The sequence below is a fragment of the Ochotona princeps genome, chromosome 30 (genome assembly GCF_030435755.1).
Source record: "Ochotona princeps isolate mOchPri1 chromosome 30, mOchPri1.hap1, whole genome shotgun sequence".
In the NCBI taxonomy this organism is placed as follows: Eukaryota; Metazoa; Chordata; class Mammalia; order Lagomorpha; family Ochotonidae; genus Ochotona; species Ochotona princeps.
Window position 1 is genome coordinate 19866019 of NC_080861.1, and position 18104 is coordinate 19884122.

Here is an 18104-nt window from a genome sequence, read left to right on the forward strand (position 1 = left end):
CTGGTACGTTTTTCTTCCTTTTTGTTTCCCTAAGGTGGTGGTCAACGCTCTCATCGGCGCCATACCTGCCATTCTGAATGTCTTGCTTGTCTGCCTCATTGTCTGGCTCATATTTTGTATACTCGGAGTAACCTTTTTTTCGGGGAAATTTGGAAAATGCATTAATAAGACAGATCCAAATACACTTATCAGTCATACCATCATTACAAACAGAAGCCAATGTGAGACTGGCAATTTGTCTTGGGTCACCCCAGAAATCAACTTTGACAATGTGGGGACAGTTTACTTGGCTCTGCTGCAGGTGGTAAGTACTGTACATATGACTACACTGAGAAAACGCTTAAGGAACACAAAACACTTTGACCCTAATAAAACTGCAGTGACTTCATTGAGATAACAGACCCAAATCCTAGTTCCTCATGTGAAACCCAAGGCCTCCAAGATTTGTCCTACTGAGCACCTCCCACTTCGTTGCCTATTGAATCTTACTTCCCAAGTGGTATCCCTTAACTATCCATGGCACTTTGCTTACCCTCAGGTCATAACGTTTTAAGCAGATACTAGGTGTGGTATATAGAAGTTGGGCCATATTTTGTTTAACAAATGTTGTTAGAAATGCCTTTTATGTTTAAACTTTTTATTTTGTGAAAATTAAAAAAAGAAAAAAAAATCCAAGAAATTTATCCTCGCATTCCCTTCTACTGGCATTTTGTGTGAACACCCTTTTCGGGCATGACTGGGCCTTGTTTTATCTATATTGGCACACCAGGCCTGACCTTTTTGCATTTGTCGGTTGTTGACAAGTCTACAGACACATTTGTGTATTTCTGCTTTGGTTGCAGGCAACATATAAGGGTTGGATGGAAATTATGTATGCTGCTGTTGATTCAAGAGGGGTGAGTCTGTTACTCCATGTTCTAGAATGCTAAGATTAAATCAAGGATATCATGAGCATATGAACAGCCCAGAACTTCCTGCGTGCAGGTGTAGTAACCAGGGTTCTCTACCTCATTTCTCTAGGACAAAACTTTGAAAACAACCACTGCCTGATTAAATGCATTTATATGTATCTTCCTGTGTATTTCTGATACACCAACATTTTCAAAAGTCCAATCTTCTGTCTCCATGGAGACCAAAGGCAGTATAGGAGATAGAGCTAGAAGCAAGAGACAACTACAGGATACCTTGATTTGGTTCTCATTTCTTCCCTAAATATATAGGCATGCAGAAGCCAAATTTCCAAGAATTAGTGAAAAAGACTAAACTAAAGTCAAACAGGAGAGACCTCCATGGTTGCTGGTTCCCTGGAGACAGGGGAGTTTCTGGAGATTTTCAACTGTTGAATTCTCAACACAAAGCAATCACAGATTTCCAGAGTTGGAAGAGTGGTCAGCCATTTACCCTATTTTCTAGTTCTCAGATGAGTAAATTGAGGAATAGAAAGGAGTGAAATTGGCTGATGGCATAGAGGTTAGCAAATAGTTGAGTCAAAAAATGGAATCAATGGAAAATCATTAACTTTTTTTCCCTACCCTGGTGTAGGTGTACACCTCACTCTGAGAGTCTGCAGAGATAATACCTGACATGTAGTAGGTGCTCGACAGGTGTGTGCTGTAGCAGTAGCCGAGCTGGTTCGAGTGAGAGTTAGTCCTTTTGGCCGACCTAGTGTCTCAGTCTGAGCTAATATGTGGAAGATGCAGAGTAACAAATCAACCAGCTTAATCTTGGTCTCTTGCTAATGAAATTAAGTTTCTGAAAAGGAACAGCTAATAAATGTGTTTTTTACTGTTTATAAAAATTACAATTTGGATTATAATATTGACACAGAGCATAATTGCATAGTCATACATTGTATGTACAATCTAATTTTATAATTATAATTTATAGCAAGTGTTTTAACAGTAGTGATACACTCATTCCTTCTGTCTTTCTGAGTACCTGATCTTCACTCAAGTTTACTTTAGGCATCCATCTGCCAGAGATGGTGAGAAAGAAACTTTTGTAGGTGTGTGGGTTGCCTATGATTCTTGAATGAAAAATAGATGAGTGAAGGTTTTGGGAAGAGTGTCTGTACTGGCGCTGGCCCTGGTGCATGCTAGTTTTTGTATCCTGGTTTGCAGCATGAATGCCCTTATGTGTATGGTCACAAAAGCATTACAATAACCTCAGATACTGAAGCTGTGATCAGTAAATCCATGGACCATTGTCCCTTTCAGCTCCATCTGGCCTCCATGACTGTCCTAAATATTATCCACATGACCCCTGGTCCAGAAATCTAGTCCCATCTCTTGCTATAAGATTCACCATGGCAAGCCCATAGTCTGCCAACTTTATGTCAACTTCATGTCCAAACTGCATGGGAACTGATAGAGGTTTGAGAAACATCTTTCTGATTATTCAACTCCAGTCCCTAAAGTAAGGTTTTTCCAACTACAGCTTCCTTAATTGAGGGACCATCTCTTTGCCTTCCCCATTCCCAAGTCCCTTCTCCAAATCAAAAAAGTGAATCAGGACACATACATCTTGTACTTCTTGTTTTATCTATCTCTGCTTACTTTTCCCCAAAACTTCCTAGGGACAAAGGAGATAAGCTTTTGTTATTTTCTCTCCCTTTCTGAACCTCTTTCACTGCAGGCATTACTATGCTGAGGGTAGTTCATAGTGGGATGGGTATTTGTTTCAGTGGCTAACAGACCACATGTGGTGCTGGCATAGCAGACAGGAGCACCTGCTTTGTATCCTGTTTCCTCCTATTCCAATCCAGCTTTCTCCTAAAATATACCCTGAAAAGTAGCAGGTGGTGGCTCAACTACCTGGGGCCACACATATTGGGGACTCAGAATGAGTTATGGGGTCTTGGTTGCAACCTGGCGTGTTGCAGGGATTTGAGGAATGATCCAGCAAATGGAGGATTTCTCTATCTCTTCGTGTCTCTGCTTTCCAAATAAACTGAAATACATTTTAAAATTGTAATAGAAACAGTTTATAGAAAATGAAAGATAATTTTATTTTGATACAAAAAATTAAAACCTGTTAGATTGTCTCATAGTACAAATTATCAGTAAACTGTTTAAGGTACCCTCAAATGCATGGGTTTCCAAACTTTTCATGGCAAAGTAAACTTTTAATTCTATTTTCCATAAGCTCCTTGAAGTACATAATGAACATGAAGAAATGTAGACATTCTTCTATCTCATGGCAATAACCTAACTTGCAATATTTGCTTGCTGCATAATCTTACAGTAGATACCAGGTGCTGAATATCAGTTCCCTCTTTCTTTTACATTATTTCTATACTAATGCCCATCCTTTGTTCAAAAAACTGGACAGCCTCAAGCCAACTGTGGCTAGTGTCAGGTACTCTTTTAGCGAAAGAAAAAAGCAATGGTTTTTAATAACTACCTCTATTCCACTTGTCTGTGTGCTAGGTATTGGATAACCAATATCATAAACACCTTCATCATATGGTAGAGCTACCAGTACTTATTTCCTTGGATGTGATTAGGGGAAAAGGCTACTTTAGACCACTAATACTGAACCCAATGGAAAGAACTCAGACAAACAGAATCTCAGATACTCTTGGCTGAACTTTCAACTTGGAAAGCTTGGTTAGAGTCAATTTGTGTCCATGCTGGAAGCTTGATTAATTACCAATTCATTCATTTACTCTTAAGTTCATTCTGTGCCTATTGAGGGGCTACATATTGGAAGGTATGCTAGCTACAGGAGTGAAAGGACACAGCTGGATAGAACAGTGGGCTCTGTATAAAGGAGGTCATAGCTCACCAGTGATGATGCAATGTGCTCCTCTGGTGGCCACACATACAGTCTAGCTCTCCCTAATTGAATATCCGTGTAGAGATCCTACAGATTTTTGTTAAAAGACAAAGGTGATTAAGCTGTTCTTCTTAATTACAAATCCTTAATGCTTCCCCATTGCTGACAATAAAAAGTCCATCTCTGCAGTGAGCAGGTATACCACACAAACTAGGCGGGGAAGAACAGCTCTCGAAGAAGGGGCTGTGGCAATACAGAAGAGGTTACAGACCCTTTGTTGTCTAGACAAAGTAGTCAGGATGGCGCATACTGTCTGCTGTAATTCTGTTTTTCTTCTGTTGAAACCCACCCCCTCCCCCCAACAGGAAAACCAACAACCAGCATTTGAAGAGAATACAGCTGTGTACTTCTACTTCGTAGTTTTTATCGTGTTAGGCTCGTTCTTCACCCTGAACCTCTTTATTGGTGTTATTATTGACAACTTCAACCAACAGCAGAAAAAGATAAGTATGTTGACTATTCTGATTTGGTAGTCTCATGTCCAATCTCCGGCGTGGAGAAAGTTCTGGTCTAAACTGATCTAAATAATTGCAGAGCATTCTTCACAGTCTGCAGGAAGACAGAATCTCACCACCTCTGCTGGAAGAGGATCCTGAAAGACGTGGCCAGGAAGAAACTGCAGGCGTGGGAAGGGGTGGTTATTAAGCTGATGTTTTTTTATTATCTGGCTTACCCTTTGAATCAATACACATTGTATTTGTCTGATTCTAAGTCTGATACTAATTAAACCTTAAGAGAACAACAGCTCTCAGGATTGGGATTTATGACACTATGGTAAGATTTTAATAGCATTCCATGTGGGATTTTTTTTTTTTTGAGTCTTTGTTTCTGTTTTTGCTGTTGTTGTTATTTTTGAGGGGTATGGGTTTTTGTTTGTGTTTGCTATCTACAATAGAAATAATGAATGTTCCTCTTTCAACAACCTTGCATCCTGGTTTGCAACATTCAGCCTTAGCAGAGCTGTTGAACTACTCAGAATGACAGTGACTGGGGAAGAGGAAGAACTAGGAAAGGCTTTCCTAGCCTTCATAATGAATAGGTGTTTATTTTGCTGATTCCAAAATCCACAGGCTCTTTGCAGTAAATGGGGTAAGAACGAAGAAAATTTGAAATCACCCTACAGTGACACCCAATGGTAACCATTTTAGACAAAGTCTCTTGTCACTGTGGTATAATACTCTCCAGTTAATTTCTTGCCAAGTTTTACCTGGTTGGGACTACCTTATGTGTTTGGTTCTATAGTCATGAGTCACTATTTGCAAACCTTTGTAATAGACCGTCTCTACTCAAAGAAAATGTGTAGCTGAGCTATATCTCACATTATGCATGGGCCACAATTTATCCTGAGAGTTCCCTTCTTCATGAAGTCACATCATTTCTAAACACCTTGCCCTTCTGAAACAAAAAGTATTTTTAGATACGCAAAAAATTTTAAATTATTTTTTTCTGTTGATTATTTAGCCAGGTTAAATTCCTAGAATTAGAGAAGTTAAGGCAATAAAAGCATCTCACCAGAGTCGGGTGGAACCTCAATGTGCGTTTTATTTGTATTTCCCTGATATCTAGGAAGCCTGAGCTATTAGCCATTTGTATTTGTTCTTCTGGAAAATGTCTGTTCATTTCCCTCACCCATTTCTTCACAGGGTAGCTTGTGTTGCTGTCACTGCAGTTCTGAAGCTCTTCATAAACGCTGCTGTGTGGTGTGCAAAGATTTTCTCTCATTCTGTTGGTTGCTTCTTCACTTAGTTGATCATTTCATTTGCTTCTTAGTTTGATGTAGTTCCGATGGTTTATTTTGGCTTTGACTCCCTGTGCTTTGGGTGACTTTTCTAAGAAGTCTTTCTCAATTCCTATGTCTTGGCAAGTGCTTCCTATTTTTTCCTTCTAATAGTTTTATGGTTTCTGGGTGCAGATTTAGGCCTTTTTGATCTATGTAGGACTGGTTTTTGCATCTTATTTCTGCAATCTGTTATCCAGTTCTCCCAACAGCATTTGTTGAGATCAGACTTTTCCCTGGATTATTTTCAGTTATCTTGCTAATGAGTTGGATACACATGTGTGGGCTGCATATGGGGTTTCTGTTTTGTTACATCGATCTCCAGTTCTGTACCAGCACCAGACTGTTTTGATCACCATTGCCTTACAGTATGTCTTGAGTTCTGGAATTGTATTTCTCCAGCTTAATTTCTAGTCTTCAGGATAGCTTTGTCTATTTGTAGTCTCTTGTGTTTCCAGATGAACTTTTGCATCATTTTTTCTATTTTTGAAAAGAATGTTGTTGGGATTTTGCTTGAGATCACATTGGTTTTGTATATCACTTTTGGTAACATGGACATTTTGATGATGTTGATCCTGCTGATCCAGGAACATTATAAATTTCTCCATCTTTAAATGTCTTCTTTTATCTCTTTTTTTTTTGATGTTTTATAATTTCATCACAGAGGTTTTTCATATCTTGGTTAGGTTAATTCCAATGTATTTAAGATTGCACTATTTTATTTTTTTTACAGATTTTATTTATTTTATTACAAAGTCTGATATACAGAGAGGAGGAGAGACAGAGAGAAAGATCTTCCGTCCGATGATTCATTCCCCAAGTGAGCGGGTGCAGGGGCCCAAAGCTTTCGGCCATCCTCGACTGCTTTCCCAGGCCACAAGCAGGGAACTGGATGGGAAGTGGAGCTGCCGGGATTAGAACCGGCACCCATATGGGATCCTGGCGCGTTCAAGGCGAGGACTTTAGCTGCTAGGCCACGCTGCCGAGCCCAAGATTCCACTATTTTAAAAGGGAGTTCATTTACAGGTTCTTTCTTAAAAGTTATTTCTCAGTCATGGAGTTTTTTTTGGTGTATGTTTGGACCGTTGATTTATGCTCATTAATTTTGTATCCTGCTACCCTACCAAATTCTCTTATGAATTCCAATACTCTGTGCTGGAGGCCAGCTCCAGCTGAGTTCGGAACTGAGTTCGGTGTGCGGAATAGGCATAGAGAGAAAAGAAACGGATCACTATAATTTCAGGATCATAGTGGACAATGCAAGCAAGCTTTCCTTTTTATTTATACGGAAGCAGTCACAAGCTCTGGCACAGACCTTTTACGTCATGGTGTTGCATCCACTCGACCGGAAAGTACAATGACAAAATTTTCTTTAGGGGTAATTTGGCATAGCTTCAAGGGGGGCACAATTTACAACAGGTGAGAGGTGAGTGAGGAAGGATTCCACATTGCTTGCTTATCTCGACTTGCCAGCCCCTGCCTTCTCTCCTCAGGTATGGGCTCCAACCTTGGCACCACCTGTGACAACCAGACCCCGATCTTGAATTATCTATGGGTTGATAAGGCTGGGGCCTTGATTTATGGCGACTGGGGCCATGGGCACTAGTTGGCCGTTAGGCCTGCAAGCTCACACTGTTTGTTAGCCAAGCAAGTAAAGCAGGAGTTACAAAGGCGAAAAGAATTGCAGTTAGCAATGAGCCATGTCTAATCCATTTTTATTCTAACTCTAAGATGGACAAGTGGGTGTTTCCAAGGATAATTCTGCCAATTGTTTCTCATTAAGGCAGGCATTATCCATTCTGATGTTGTAGCCAGGAATTCCTCAGTAGACAACACATAGTAATCAATAATACACTACTACTACAATTCTCATCATACAACTTATCAGTTAGAGGACAGAGGGGAAAAGATAAAGATAAGAAACAGAAAAACTACAAACATAAATTCCCATTACAACTACGGACTCAATAACCCTAAATTAGTTTGAAAACATGCATTACGATGTTAGTACAGACATTCTTGAGCTCTTCCAGCGAAAGGGCCATAAAAGCAGCCCAGACAGCTTACATTGTTAAAGGCCCGTTCACCAAGACGTTATCAGCATCATTAACTCCCAAGCTCACAGTGGTTATAAAAACCATCTTGCAGGGGCAAACAACAATGCCTCAATAAATTACAGAATTCTTAGCAGGGTGGTTGGGTGTCCTTGCAAAGGGAGATGGAACTGCATTCAGATGGTTGCAGAGACATCCACAGAGCCCTACCATGCAACGGAACGCTCCCCTGGGCCCTGCTGAACAGGGGAGCTGTTCTCTTCCCACCTTTGTGTCATCCACACCTACTGCATGGACCCCAGCAACTCTCCTGATTGAGCCTTTTGGTTCTCCTATGTAGAGAATCATGTCATCTGCAAAAAGGGATACTTTTAATTCCTCAGTGCCAATTTGAAGTTTTTTGATTTCTTCTTGCCTAATAGCTCTGGCAAGGACTTCTGATACTATATTGAATAGCAGTGGTGAAGGTGGACATCCTTGTCTAGTTTCAGATTTTAGTGGAAAAGCTTCCAGTCCATCCCATTTAGTATGACTTGGATTTTTTGCATATTGCTTTGATTATGTTGTAGAATGTTCTTTCTATGCCTATCTTATTTGCACTTTTTAGCATGAAGTGTTGGATTTTATCAAATGCCTTTTCTGCATCTATTGAGATGATCATATGTTTTTTATTTTTCAATTTTTGATGTGGTGTATCCCATGTATAGATTTGCAAATGTTAAACTATCCCTACATGCTGCGAGAAAGCCTAACATGTCCAGGTAAATTATCCCTCCAGTGTATTGCTGGATTCTGTTGGCTGGTATTTTGTTGAGGATTTTTGTCTTTATGTTCATCAGAGATATTGGTCTGTAGTTTTCTTTTTCTGTTGTGTTTTATCTGGCTTTGGTATTAAGGCGATTTGGGCTTCATAGAAAGAGTTTAAAAGGATTGCCTTCCTTCCTATTATTTGGAGTAGCCTGTGGAAGATTAGGGTAAGTTCTTGAAACATTTGGTAGAATGCTGCAATTAAGCCGTCTGGTCCTGGGCTTTTCTTGGTTGGGAGAGATTTAATTACTGATTTGATTCCACTCATTGTTATAGGTCTATTTAGATTATTAATGGCCTCATGATTCAACTTTGATAGATTGCGTGTGTTAAAAAAAAAACTATCCATTTCTCTAGGGCTTCTGATTCGTTGTTGTATGATTGCTTGTTCCTTGTTATTCTATGTATGCCCTTGGTTTTCATCATTATATTTCCTTTTTTGTCTTTGATCCTATTGATTTCTATCTTCTGCCTCCTTTTTCTTATTAATTGGGATAGTGGGGAATATATTTTGTTATTATATATGATCAAGAATAGAAGCGCTGGTGCTTTGGCACAGCCTATTGCCTTTTTTTTCCAGGACCCCTTCATTGCAAAGATTCAAGAAAAGCAGAAAAAAAGATCTGCTGTTCACCATCCACTCCCTCAGATGCCTGAAATAGCTGGGACGAGGCCAGGCTGAACCAGAAACAAGGAACTTCATCCAGATCCCCACTACATGGGTGGCAGGGACCCAACTAATTTAGCTCATCCTCTACCACCCAAGCCATACGTTAGCAAGAAGCAGGAATGTAGCTGGGACTTGAATCCAGGCTCTCTGATAAAAATGCCAACATCTCCAGAAGTGCATCAACTCCCAGTCAAGTACCTGCCCCAGCTATATTTTGTTTTAGAGATTATTTTTTTCTTTTAATTTTCATTCAGATTCAACTAAACTGCTAAAAGAATTTTGTTGTATTATAGTCAGCATTTCTAAATATTTTATACCATTCTTGTCCAAAAATGATAATCTTAGTCCTTTTTCTATTTTTTTCTTGTTTGGCGATGAAAATATTTAAACTCTGTTGCCTCTTCTGAGAAGAATGACTGAAGTGATTTTATGCAATTGAGTTTATTAGTGATATATGTGCTTATTTAAGAGAATGTAATTGCCGCATTGTGGGATGTTGGCTAAATATGCATTACTAATTTCTATTTTCATTGGATTGCTGTTTGATGTATGCAATCTAAATGTATCCAGATTTTACAGAGCTTCTGTGAATGTTTACAAAGAACTTAGGATTTTTATATGATAAAAACTGAAATATAACTAGTGTCACCTCCGTTTTTCCTATTCATTAACTTTACAACTATTTCCTTTTAGCTTTTTCCAAGGTTCAGCTTCTTTTACTTCGCTTGGAATTTGCAGGATTATTGACAGAATGTAATGTAAATTTAAAATTACTTCCACAGTTTCAGAACCTGACCCCAAAATCAAGGTAATCTCTCATCTTTTCCATATACTTAGGTGGTCAAGACATTTTTATGACAGAAGAACAGAAGAAATATTATAATGCCATGAAAAAATTAGGAACCAAAAAGCCTCAAAAACCCATTCCGAGACCTCTGGTGAGAGCAACTGAATGCTTCTGAAAATAAAAAATGTATTGGGTGATTAGTAAGAACTCAGATTTCTGCCATGCCATTGTGCAATATTTTAAGTTTACAAACGTTAAGACCTCACAAAATCCGTAACGTGTTCCTATTCTAGATGTTCAGATTCAACAGTAGCAGCCGAGGCAACCACTGATATGTCATTTGTAGTGTGCTCACAGCAGGTGGTTGGTAGACTCATCACAATAACAGACTTCACAGTTTGTTTAAGCTTAATCTCAACCAGTTTGAAAAGTATTTCTAATATCCTTCTGATATCTTTCTGATATCCTTCTAATATCCTTCACCAGGCTTTGCTGGTGTAAGAGGTTGAACTTACACATATGCAATTCATCTTTACAAATGTTTATGATAAACTGCGTCCGGTATTGACAAATTTCTCCTATGTAGAATCAGAAAGCAAATCTTGCCCTAGGCTTAGACAGAACCTCAGCATCACGGTGAGGCACAAATGGAACCATAGAGAATAAAGAGCTGATGAATGGGTTGCTTAGAGATGGGGAAAGTGATTGCCTGTGATTCATGTGCCATAACATTGTCTTCATCTTTTACATTTCAAGATAAAAACTAACCCTGTGAGCATGAGCTGTACCATAGCAGCTAACTGGCTGCATTTGTCCAGTGGGTCATAGTTTGCTGATCTCAGGTAATTCAGGGCAAAATAGGATGATCAACATGAGGCTAGAAACTGGTAGTCTAATTGTAAGGCTGGGGGACTGTATACCCGTTTGAGAGGCTTAGATTAGAAAGCACAGATTGAATTTGAACATCTAAAATCCTAAGGCATGACACAAAATGTTCCTACACCTTTGCCAGTTTATTTCAATGTGTGAATGAAGAAAAGCTACAATACACAGTCAAGGCCTCCTGGCCGCTCCACTGTCCCAGCCTTGTTTGTCTGCCAGAAATGAACTTAAAAAGATTAAGCATGGACAGGTGTGTCATAGGGATTACCAGGCAATAGACATCAAGTCACAACTCTTGCTGTGTAACTGCAGCTCACCAAGCATTCCTGTAACTGCTGCTCATTTGTCTTGACTATTCCAGAGAGAGTATTACAGGACACCATTTCAACACTTTATCACCTGACATTCATAAGTTTGAACTAAGACTTCAAGTCAGTCCATTGCACACAGCTCTTGACTCTGAATATGTTTTTTTTTTTACTTTTGTAATAATTTAATAGCAACCAAAAAGGGAGAAAAACCCAGCTGTTTTTTTTTTTAAACCTGAGAACTCATACATTTCATTTCCAGCCATAAAGCAAGGGATTTAGAATAATTTCTTCTTTCTCTTGATGTATCCCCACAGGGCAACTTTCTTACTGGTTTTTAAATCATGCTGAAACATAAGAGTAACTGTACATTTTAGAGTCACATAAAATGCTTTTTGATCATTCACTACTTTTGGTAATTTTATACTTCTAATCCCCCGTTTGCCTCAACGGTGCAATTAACTATAAAGCCACCCACACTTATCATCCCTTACTCTACCTCCTATATGAGTTCCCAAATGCATCCTCAGATAGGCGGTGCACTTGACCTTCAAGTGTCTTCTCCAGGTTTCTTAATGAAAGCCTCAGGGTTCCCAGCACATGAGCTAAAAGCCCTGCATTGAATATAATATCCCTGTCCCTGCCCTGTGTCCAACCATTGCCCCCACTCTTCCTGAATTCACTGAACTCCACATGTCATTCCACTTCTGCTCTAGGCCCTTGGATACACTCCTGGTAACCAATACTGAATCTGCTCAGGCCAGATCTCATGAACTACCTCTAAAATTTCTCATCTTCTGGTCTCTGACTGATAACCTCAGTATCAATTTTCCTACAGCCCTCACATACAAACACACTCATTACGTTTCCTTTTGCCTACCTATTAGCTCTACCACCATTATTTCCTGTTATTCCCGTGAGTCAGCATCATCTGTTGCCTGGGTTACCAAAGCAGGTCCTTGATGGTTGAAAGATGAATTCTTAAGGTTCCATAAATTCTCTACAAAGAACAGTGTGTGCACACTTTGATTAGAAGATAGTGTAATATAAAATAACCCAATACGCGTTTATACTTCTAATCCCCATTTGCCTCAGACAACTAATTTGTACTCAGGAATGCCATATGCTTTAAATGTCTGAGTTTGTGTTTAAGAACAGCATTTCACTGAGTGATGATTCACAGCCCATTATATTCAGGAAAATCATGAAACAGTCTAGTCATTTCACCACACATGATAGATTAGACTCACAAAATCAAATTAGAACTTTTATCAGAACAATTAGAGAGCAGTATACTCACCTATATAGAAATCAATTTCATCAACAATATCAAATAATGAGATTTTTTCCCATTTCAATAATCATTGAATAAAATCCCATTTAAAGTGAACAAGTTAGAAATGTGGCAATAAAGATTTGCTTGAATACAAGAATTTTGATTAAGTATAAGCTCTGATGATCTGACCTGGCAAACAGAGCCTGAGGGACATTAAATCCAATTTGCCAAACATCTGTGTGTGACCAAGTATTCTCTGAACTAACATGATTGCAACAGCAATATAGAAGCAGATAAAATACAGTGACCAAGTTTCATCATTTTTATTATTTAATCCAACATGAGCTGTTTTAATCCAGCAAAACAACATCATCAATCACATCATATATATCTTGTTACTAAGATGTTTTAAAATATTTTTGCTTAAAGTGAGATTAAAACTGCATGTCTAAGCACTTAATGCCAGTTATCATATTAAATTTAAACAGGAGCTGTACAACAACTTCGGGATCTATAAAAGTCTTTTGCCCTTCAGAAAAGATGTGATCAGGAGAGAAACCAAACTTCATTTTCTTGATGTGTCTTTTCAATGTACATGGCATCATTCTTACAACTCAACATGATCTGTTATTTATCGCTATCATAAAATTCTATTATTTTGATAATGTTTCCATAGTTACGAAGGATGGATGCCCTTTGAATCACTGATTAGGGTTAAGAGCGTTGAGGATTAGAAGAAAGCGGATGAGACAACTTTTTCCAATCTCCTTTTTTTTTTTTTCCCTGTATCTGGGGAGAGTGGGTTGGAAAGGAAGAGGACTGCTCCCAGCAGCCTAACCATATTAGGACCCAGAAATGGAAGCCAGTCACCAGATGTCATCCCAGGGTCCCCGCTGTAAGGCATGCTCTGATGGTACTGCTTACATGGTTTTTGTAGTTCTGAGATACTGTTGATTATGTTGCTCCAAGGCTGAGGAAATCCTTCCAAGGATCATCGGCTGACACAGTCCACCTTAAGAGTATCCACTGGCCCGCATACTCACTGTTAAAGTTTGGCCAACACGGCTGTTATTGCTACAAGTAAAAATGATCTATTATTTCTTTTCTGTTTCCTCAGAACAAATGCCAAGGTGTTGTGTTCGACTTGGTCACAAGCCAAGTGTTTGATATCATCATCGTCCTTCTCATTATGCTAAACATGGTTAGCATGATGGTGGAGACAGCTGACCAGACCGACTCTATGACATCCATCCTTGAGTATCTCAATGTAGCCTTTGTGGTCATTTTCACAGTAGAATGCCTCATCAAAATCTTTGCCTTGAGACAATACTACTTCACCAGTGGCTGGAATTTATTTGATTGTGTGGTCGTGGTTCTGTCCATTGTTAGTAAGTAAAAAAATCACACCTTGGGGAACTTTAAACTGACCTCCAGAAGCAAACTTGGAATTATTATCATTTGGAAGCATTTCCAAACTATCCACAAAGCAATAAATGTGGCTTCAGGTGGTTCCTGAAAAAGAAAAAAAAAAAATAGATAGGTGTACCAATGCCTGTCTTTGCTAAGGAGCTGTCAGGAATTAGAGAATAATTTCCATTCCCTTGACTGTATGCAACATTGGAATAGAGTTAATTGGGTGAATAACTTATTCAATGGAGCCAGGCAAAATTCAGATAAACTTGGGAGCTTTTTGTGGTGTAATATGACTTGCAAAGGTTATGGAGCCAGTTCTACCCGTCCTCTGCAACTATAACCCCGAAGGTATATTTTAAAGTTGTAAGGATTTGCATTTAGTGATCATGTTTTCTCTCTTACTTTGGAATCCTCATGGATGCCAGATCTAATTGCTGTTTCCCCGTAGCATTGGTGTGCCTTCCTCACCTGCTATAAAGGCCCCGTGGCCCACCTGAGTCTATACGTCCAAAATTATATCATGTAGACTAGCAGTGCTTTCTGTTTATTTGTGTTCCATGTAAACTTAAACCACTTCACGAACTATGCTTCTCTTGACTAGTTTGATCTCACTCATCAATTAGCCCCTGTATATAATCAGTATATTTTTCTTCATCATAGGTATGATAATTGACGGGTTTATGAAAGGAAAAATAGAACAGAAGGATAGCTATTGTCAGGTGACCTTTTCTAAAACACACACATAAATCAACTTATGGCTGAACCATAAGAACTTACTCTGGGTTTTTAAACTCTGATTTTATCCAAAACATTAATTGAGCTTCTCATAATTGCAAAAAGCTCCAATGAGCCCTTCTCACGGTTCAAAAAGTCACACAGACAAGGAAAACTGATCTCCCACCCTGACGTTTTTGTGCAGTCTCAGAAGGGGTACACCAAAAAGATAGGCTAGATCAAAATATTTTGGCTCCTACTGCCACTACAATTATGCAGATGTTCCAGAGAACAAAGAAGTGTTACAGCTTTTGATCATCTCTGGTTCCTGGGCCATGAAGATCATGTGGATACAGTTTACCAGTAGATCCTTCCACATATTTATAGTTGAGTAGACTGTAACCTGTATTACTTAATGTTCAAAAACATATACTGATGAAATAGCCCCTATGAGAGCCCAAAGAACTGTTCCTTTGAATAGTCCAAAAGGAGCTCATTCATTCAGCTCTTTCCTGGAAATGCCAGAAATCACGCAGTTGGTGGAGACATCTTTGACTATGCTCTGACCAAATGCTATGCATGGCATTTTTCTCTGATGAATGAGACAAAGAGCACACGAGGCAGGATCCTCCTCACCAGTGTGGGCAGAATTCTGGGTGCCTTTGCCAGTCCGGCTGCCATCCCACACTTAGTCTCGCCACTTCTACAGGCTGCTTCTTAAGTTTTACAGCAGTACAAAATGCGGCGAGTTGCGGTGAATCTTCTCTTGGAGTTCAGAATCCTGTCCAAGTATAAAAACTGTACCTTTCACTGTCAGAAAAAGAGAGAAATTCACTGAATAGCAAATCACATGGAAACAGAGCAATGAAGCTCAGGGAAACGATAGATCATCATGGGCTTGATTAGCCAAAGACACGTCTCCAAGAATGTGGGTCTTCAAGGATAGATGCTGCTGAACTGCCAGGGGTGGCTGCTTAGTTAGCATTGTGGTACAACTCAGCTGTTAGTGAGACATCATCAGCTGATCCTCTTTGGTCACTAGGTGACAGCAAAAGCATTTTAACTTCCATACTCCTCATGACCACAGAGGATCACAGTACCAAGAACTAAGAAAGCCATGTCCACGCAAGACAAGCATGTGCCAGCCGTTTGACCATATTTGCCCCCAAAATGTGAGTTGCATTAAGTCCTTGTATTCAGGGAGACATTTTAGGGCAACTATTCAGGTGTTGGCACAAAGTTCAGCTTAAGCTTCTGTTCATAGGGAATCTGCACCAACAGAGAGAGAGGGTCTCCCCATTTTTGTGAGTTTGGGGCACTTGACAGTTCTTGGGATGAACACGGTTGATAGTTATGAGACCTGTGGACAGTTTCAGCCAAAGATGAGCACCCACGTGGCTGCCCTGTCTGCCCAGCCCTATACATGTGGTGGTTCTTGTGATAGATAAATTGTCCTTTCCCACCTCAGACTGTCTTCAAGGCTTCTTCACTAACACAAAACTTCAAAGGGTTTAAGGAACTTGGAAGTCGGGCTCGCGATTTCCACTGGCAGCTGAGGTTGAGCCAGCATTCGCCAGAAGTCTCTCTTTGTAGTCTAATCTGAGAGACTCAGAACCTAGTGTTTCATTTGTTCGTCGTATTATCTTTGGATATGGATAGCTTTGTGTTTGTTTCACATGAGTGACTTTTAAAACCCAACGTAGATCACAACCTCCAAATTCATCAGACAATTATCACAGTAGCCTTTCAGAAACCATATTCCTGTTGCTGATGGATTTCAGTATTTTAGACACCTTATCCCATCTAAAGTTCCACCTAAAACTGGAAGGAAATTATTTTCCAAGTTAAAGCACAGATGGAGTCTCCCTTGAATTTGGCAAAGAATATCCCTACCTTTGAGCACAGATGACTGGTTATTGGTGGGAAGTTGGCCTTGCTGGGATTCTGAGGCCAGTGGGCCTGGCAGGTGTGCTCTGACAGTAACTCTTCTTCCCCTAAGGTACCATGATTTCTGGTTTGGAGAAACAGAAACACATCCCTTTCCCCCCGACGCTCTTCAGAGTCATCCGCTTGGTCCGGATTGGCCGCATCCTGAGGCTGGTGCGGGCGGCTCGTGGAATCAGGACCCTCCTTTTCGCGTTGATGATGTCTCTCCCTTCCCTTTTCAACATCGGCCTGCTCCTTTTCTTGGTCATGTTCATCTACGCTATATTAGGCATGAATTTCTTTTCTGAAGTGAGCCCACAGTCGGGGATTGATGACATACTGAACTTCCAGACTTTCTACAATAGCATGCTGTGTCTTTTCCAGATAACTACATCAGCAGGTTGGGACTCTTTGCTCAGCCCCATGCTGAAAAGTGAAAACTCCGCAAAAAACCACCACCTGTGGGCAATAGCCATCGCCTACTTTGTCAGTTACATCATCATTTCCTTTCTCATTGTTGTCAACATGTATATTGCTGTGATCTTGGAGAACTTCAACACAGCCACTGAAGAAAGTGAGGAACCCTTGGGTGATGATGACTTTGAAATATTCTATGAAGTGTGGGAAAAGTTTGACCCAGAGGCAACACAGTTTATTGAATATTCTGCCCTTTCTGATTTTGCTGATGCCCTTCCAGAGCCTTTGCGGGTGGCAAAGCCAAACAAATTTCAGTTCTTAGTAATGGACCTGCCCATGGTGAGTGGAGATCGTTTGCACTGCATGGATATTCTTTTTGCTTTCACCACGAGGGTACTCGGTGACTCCAGTTATCTGGACAGCATGAAAGTCATGATGGAAGAGAAGTTCATGGAAGCAAATCCTTTCAAGAAGTTGTATGAGCCAATAATCACCACCACGAAGAGGAAGGAAGAAGAGAGAGGTGCTGCTATTATTCAAAAGGCCTTTCGAAAGTACATGACCAAGATGACCAAAGGTGCCTTGGAAGACAGACCTCCTCCACCACTTGAAATGCTGTGCAATGGAGACTTGCCCAGTGTTGAGGTAGCTAAAAGCAAGGCCCACTACGACTGAGCCACTCACCTCTGTCCCCTACCTCACAGCCTTGCTTCTAGCTTCTGAGCTTCACAGGTCTACAGCTCAATGAGTGAACGAGCAGCGGACTTGGAAAACTAGCCATTCCGTGTTTTTCTGGGTTGTTTTCAGTGATATTTTAACACTCTAAGTAATTTCTGCTGAGATCTAAAATAAAGCTGCCTTTTAACTACCACTTCAACAAGAAAAAATAGATGACACACTATTGTTAGGATTGAAGTATTATTCAAACTCATCAAAACAAAATAATAGAGGAAAACACACTAAATTTTAGACTGTCCTTTTACCTTGGTTTCCAGGCACATTAGTCAGCACCTTTGTTTGATTTTTTTTTAACCAATGTGTTTTATCACACATAGCTCTTTTGCATGCTAAATGAAAGTTCAAAATTTCCAATAAACAAATAACTTATTGCAGATGCATTTATCAACATTAACTATTTTGGGTTTGTTTAAATATGAAAGTATTACCTTGACGTGTCCACTCTTTCTTTCATAACCTACAATATGATATGGAAATTTGAAAAGTAGGGGGCTGACT

At 39.8% G+C, this 18104-nt stretch overlaps 1 protein-coding gene across 1 annotated transcript in view; it reads left to right on the forward strand.

Annotated features, from left to right (window-relative positions):
• SCN11A (sodium voltage-gated channel alpha subunit 11) overlaps positions 1-17685 on the forward strand; it is a 92792-nt gene extending 75107 nt beyond the window's left edge. Inside the window, exons 21-26 of the mRNA XM_058657032.1 lie at positions 35-304; positions 843-896; positions 4143-4284; positions 9983-10083; positions 13516-13786; positions 16525-17685. Of these exons, the coding sequence (XP_058513015.1) occupies positions 35-304; positions 843-896; positions 4143-4284; positions 9983-10083; positions 13516-13786; positions 16525-17543 (1857 nt within the window). The 3' untranslated portion in view covers positions 17544-17685. The remainder of the gene's footprint in view (positions 1-34; positions 305-842; positions 897-4142; positions 4285-9982; positions 10084-13515; positions 13787-16524) is intronic.
• Positions 17686-18104: the final 419 nt, after the last annotated feature.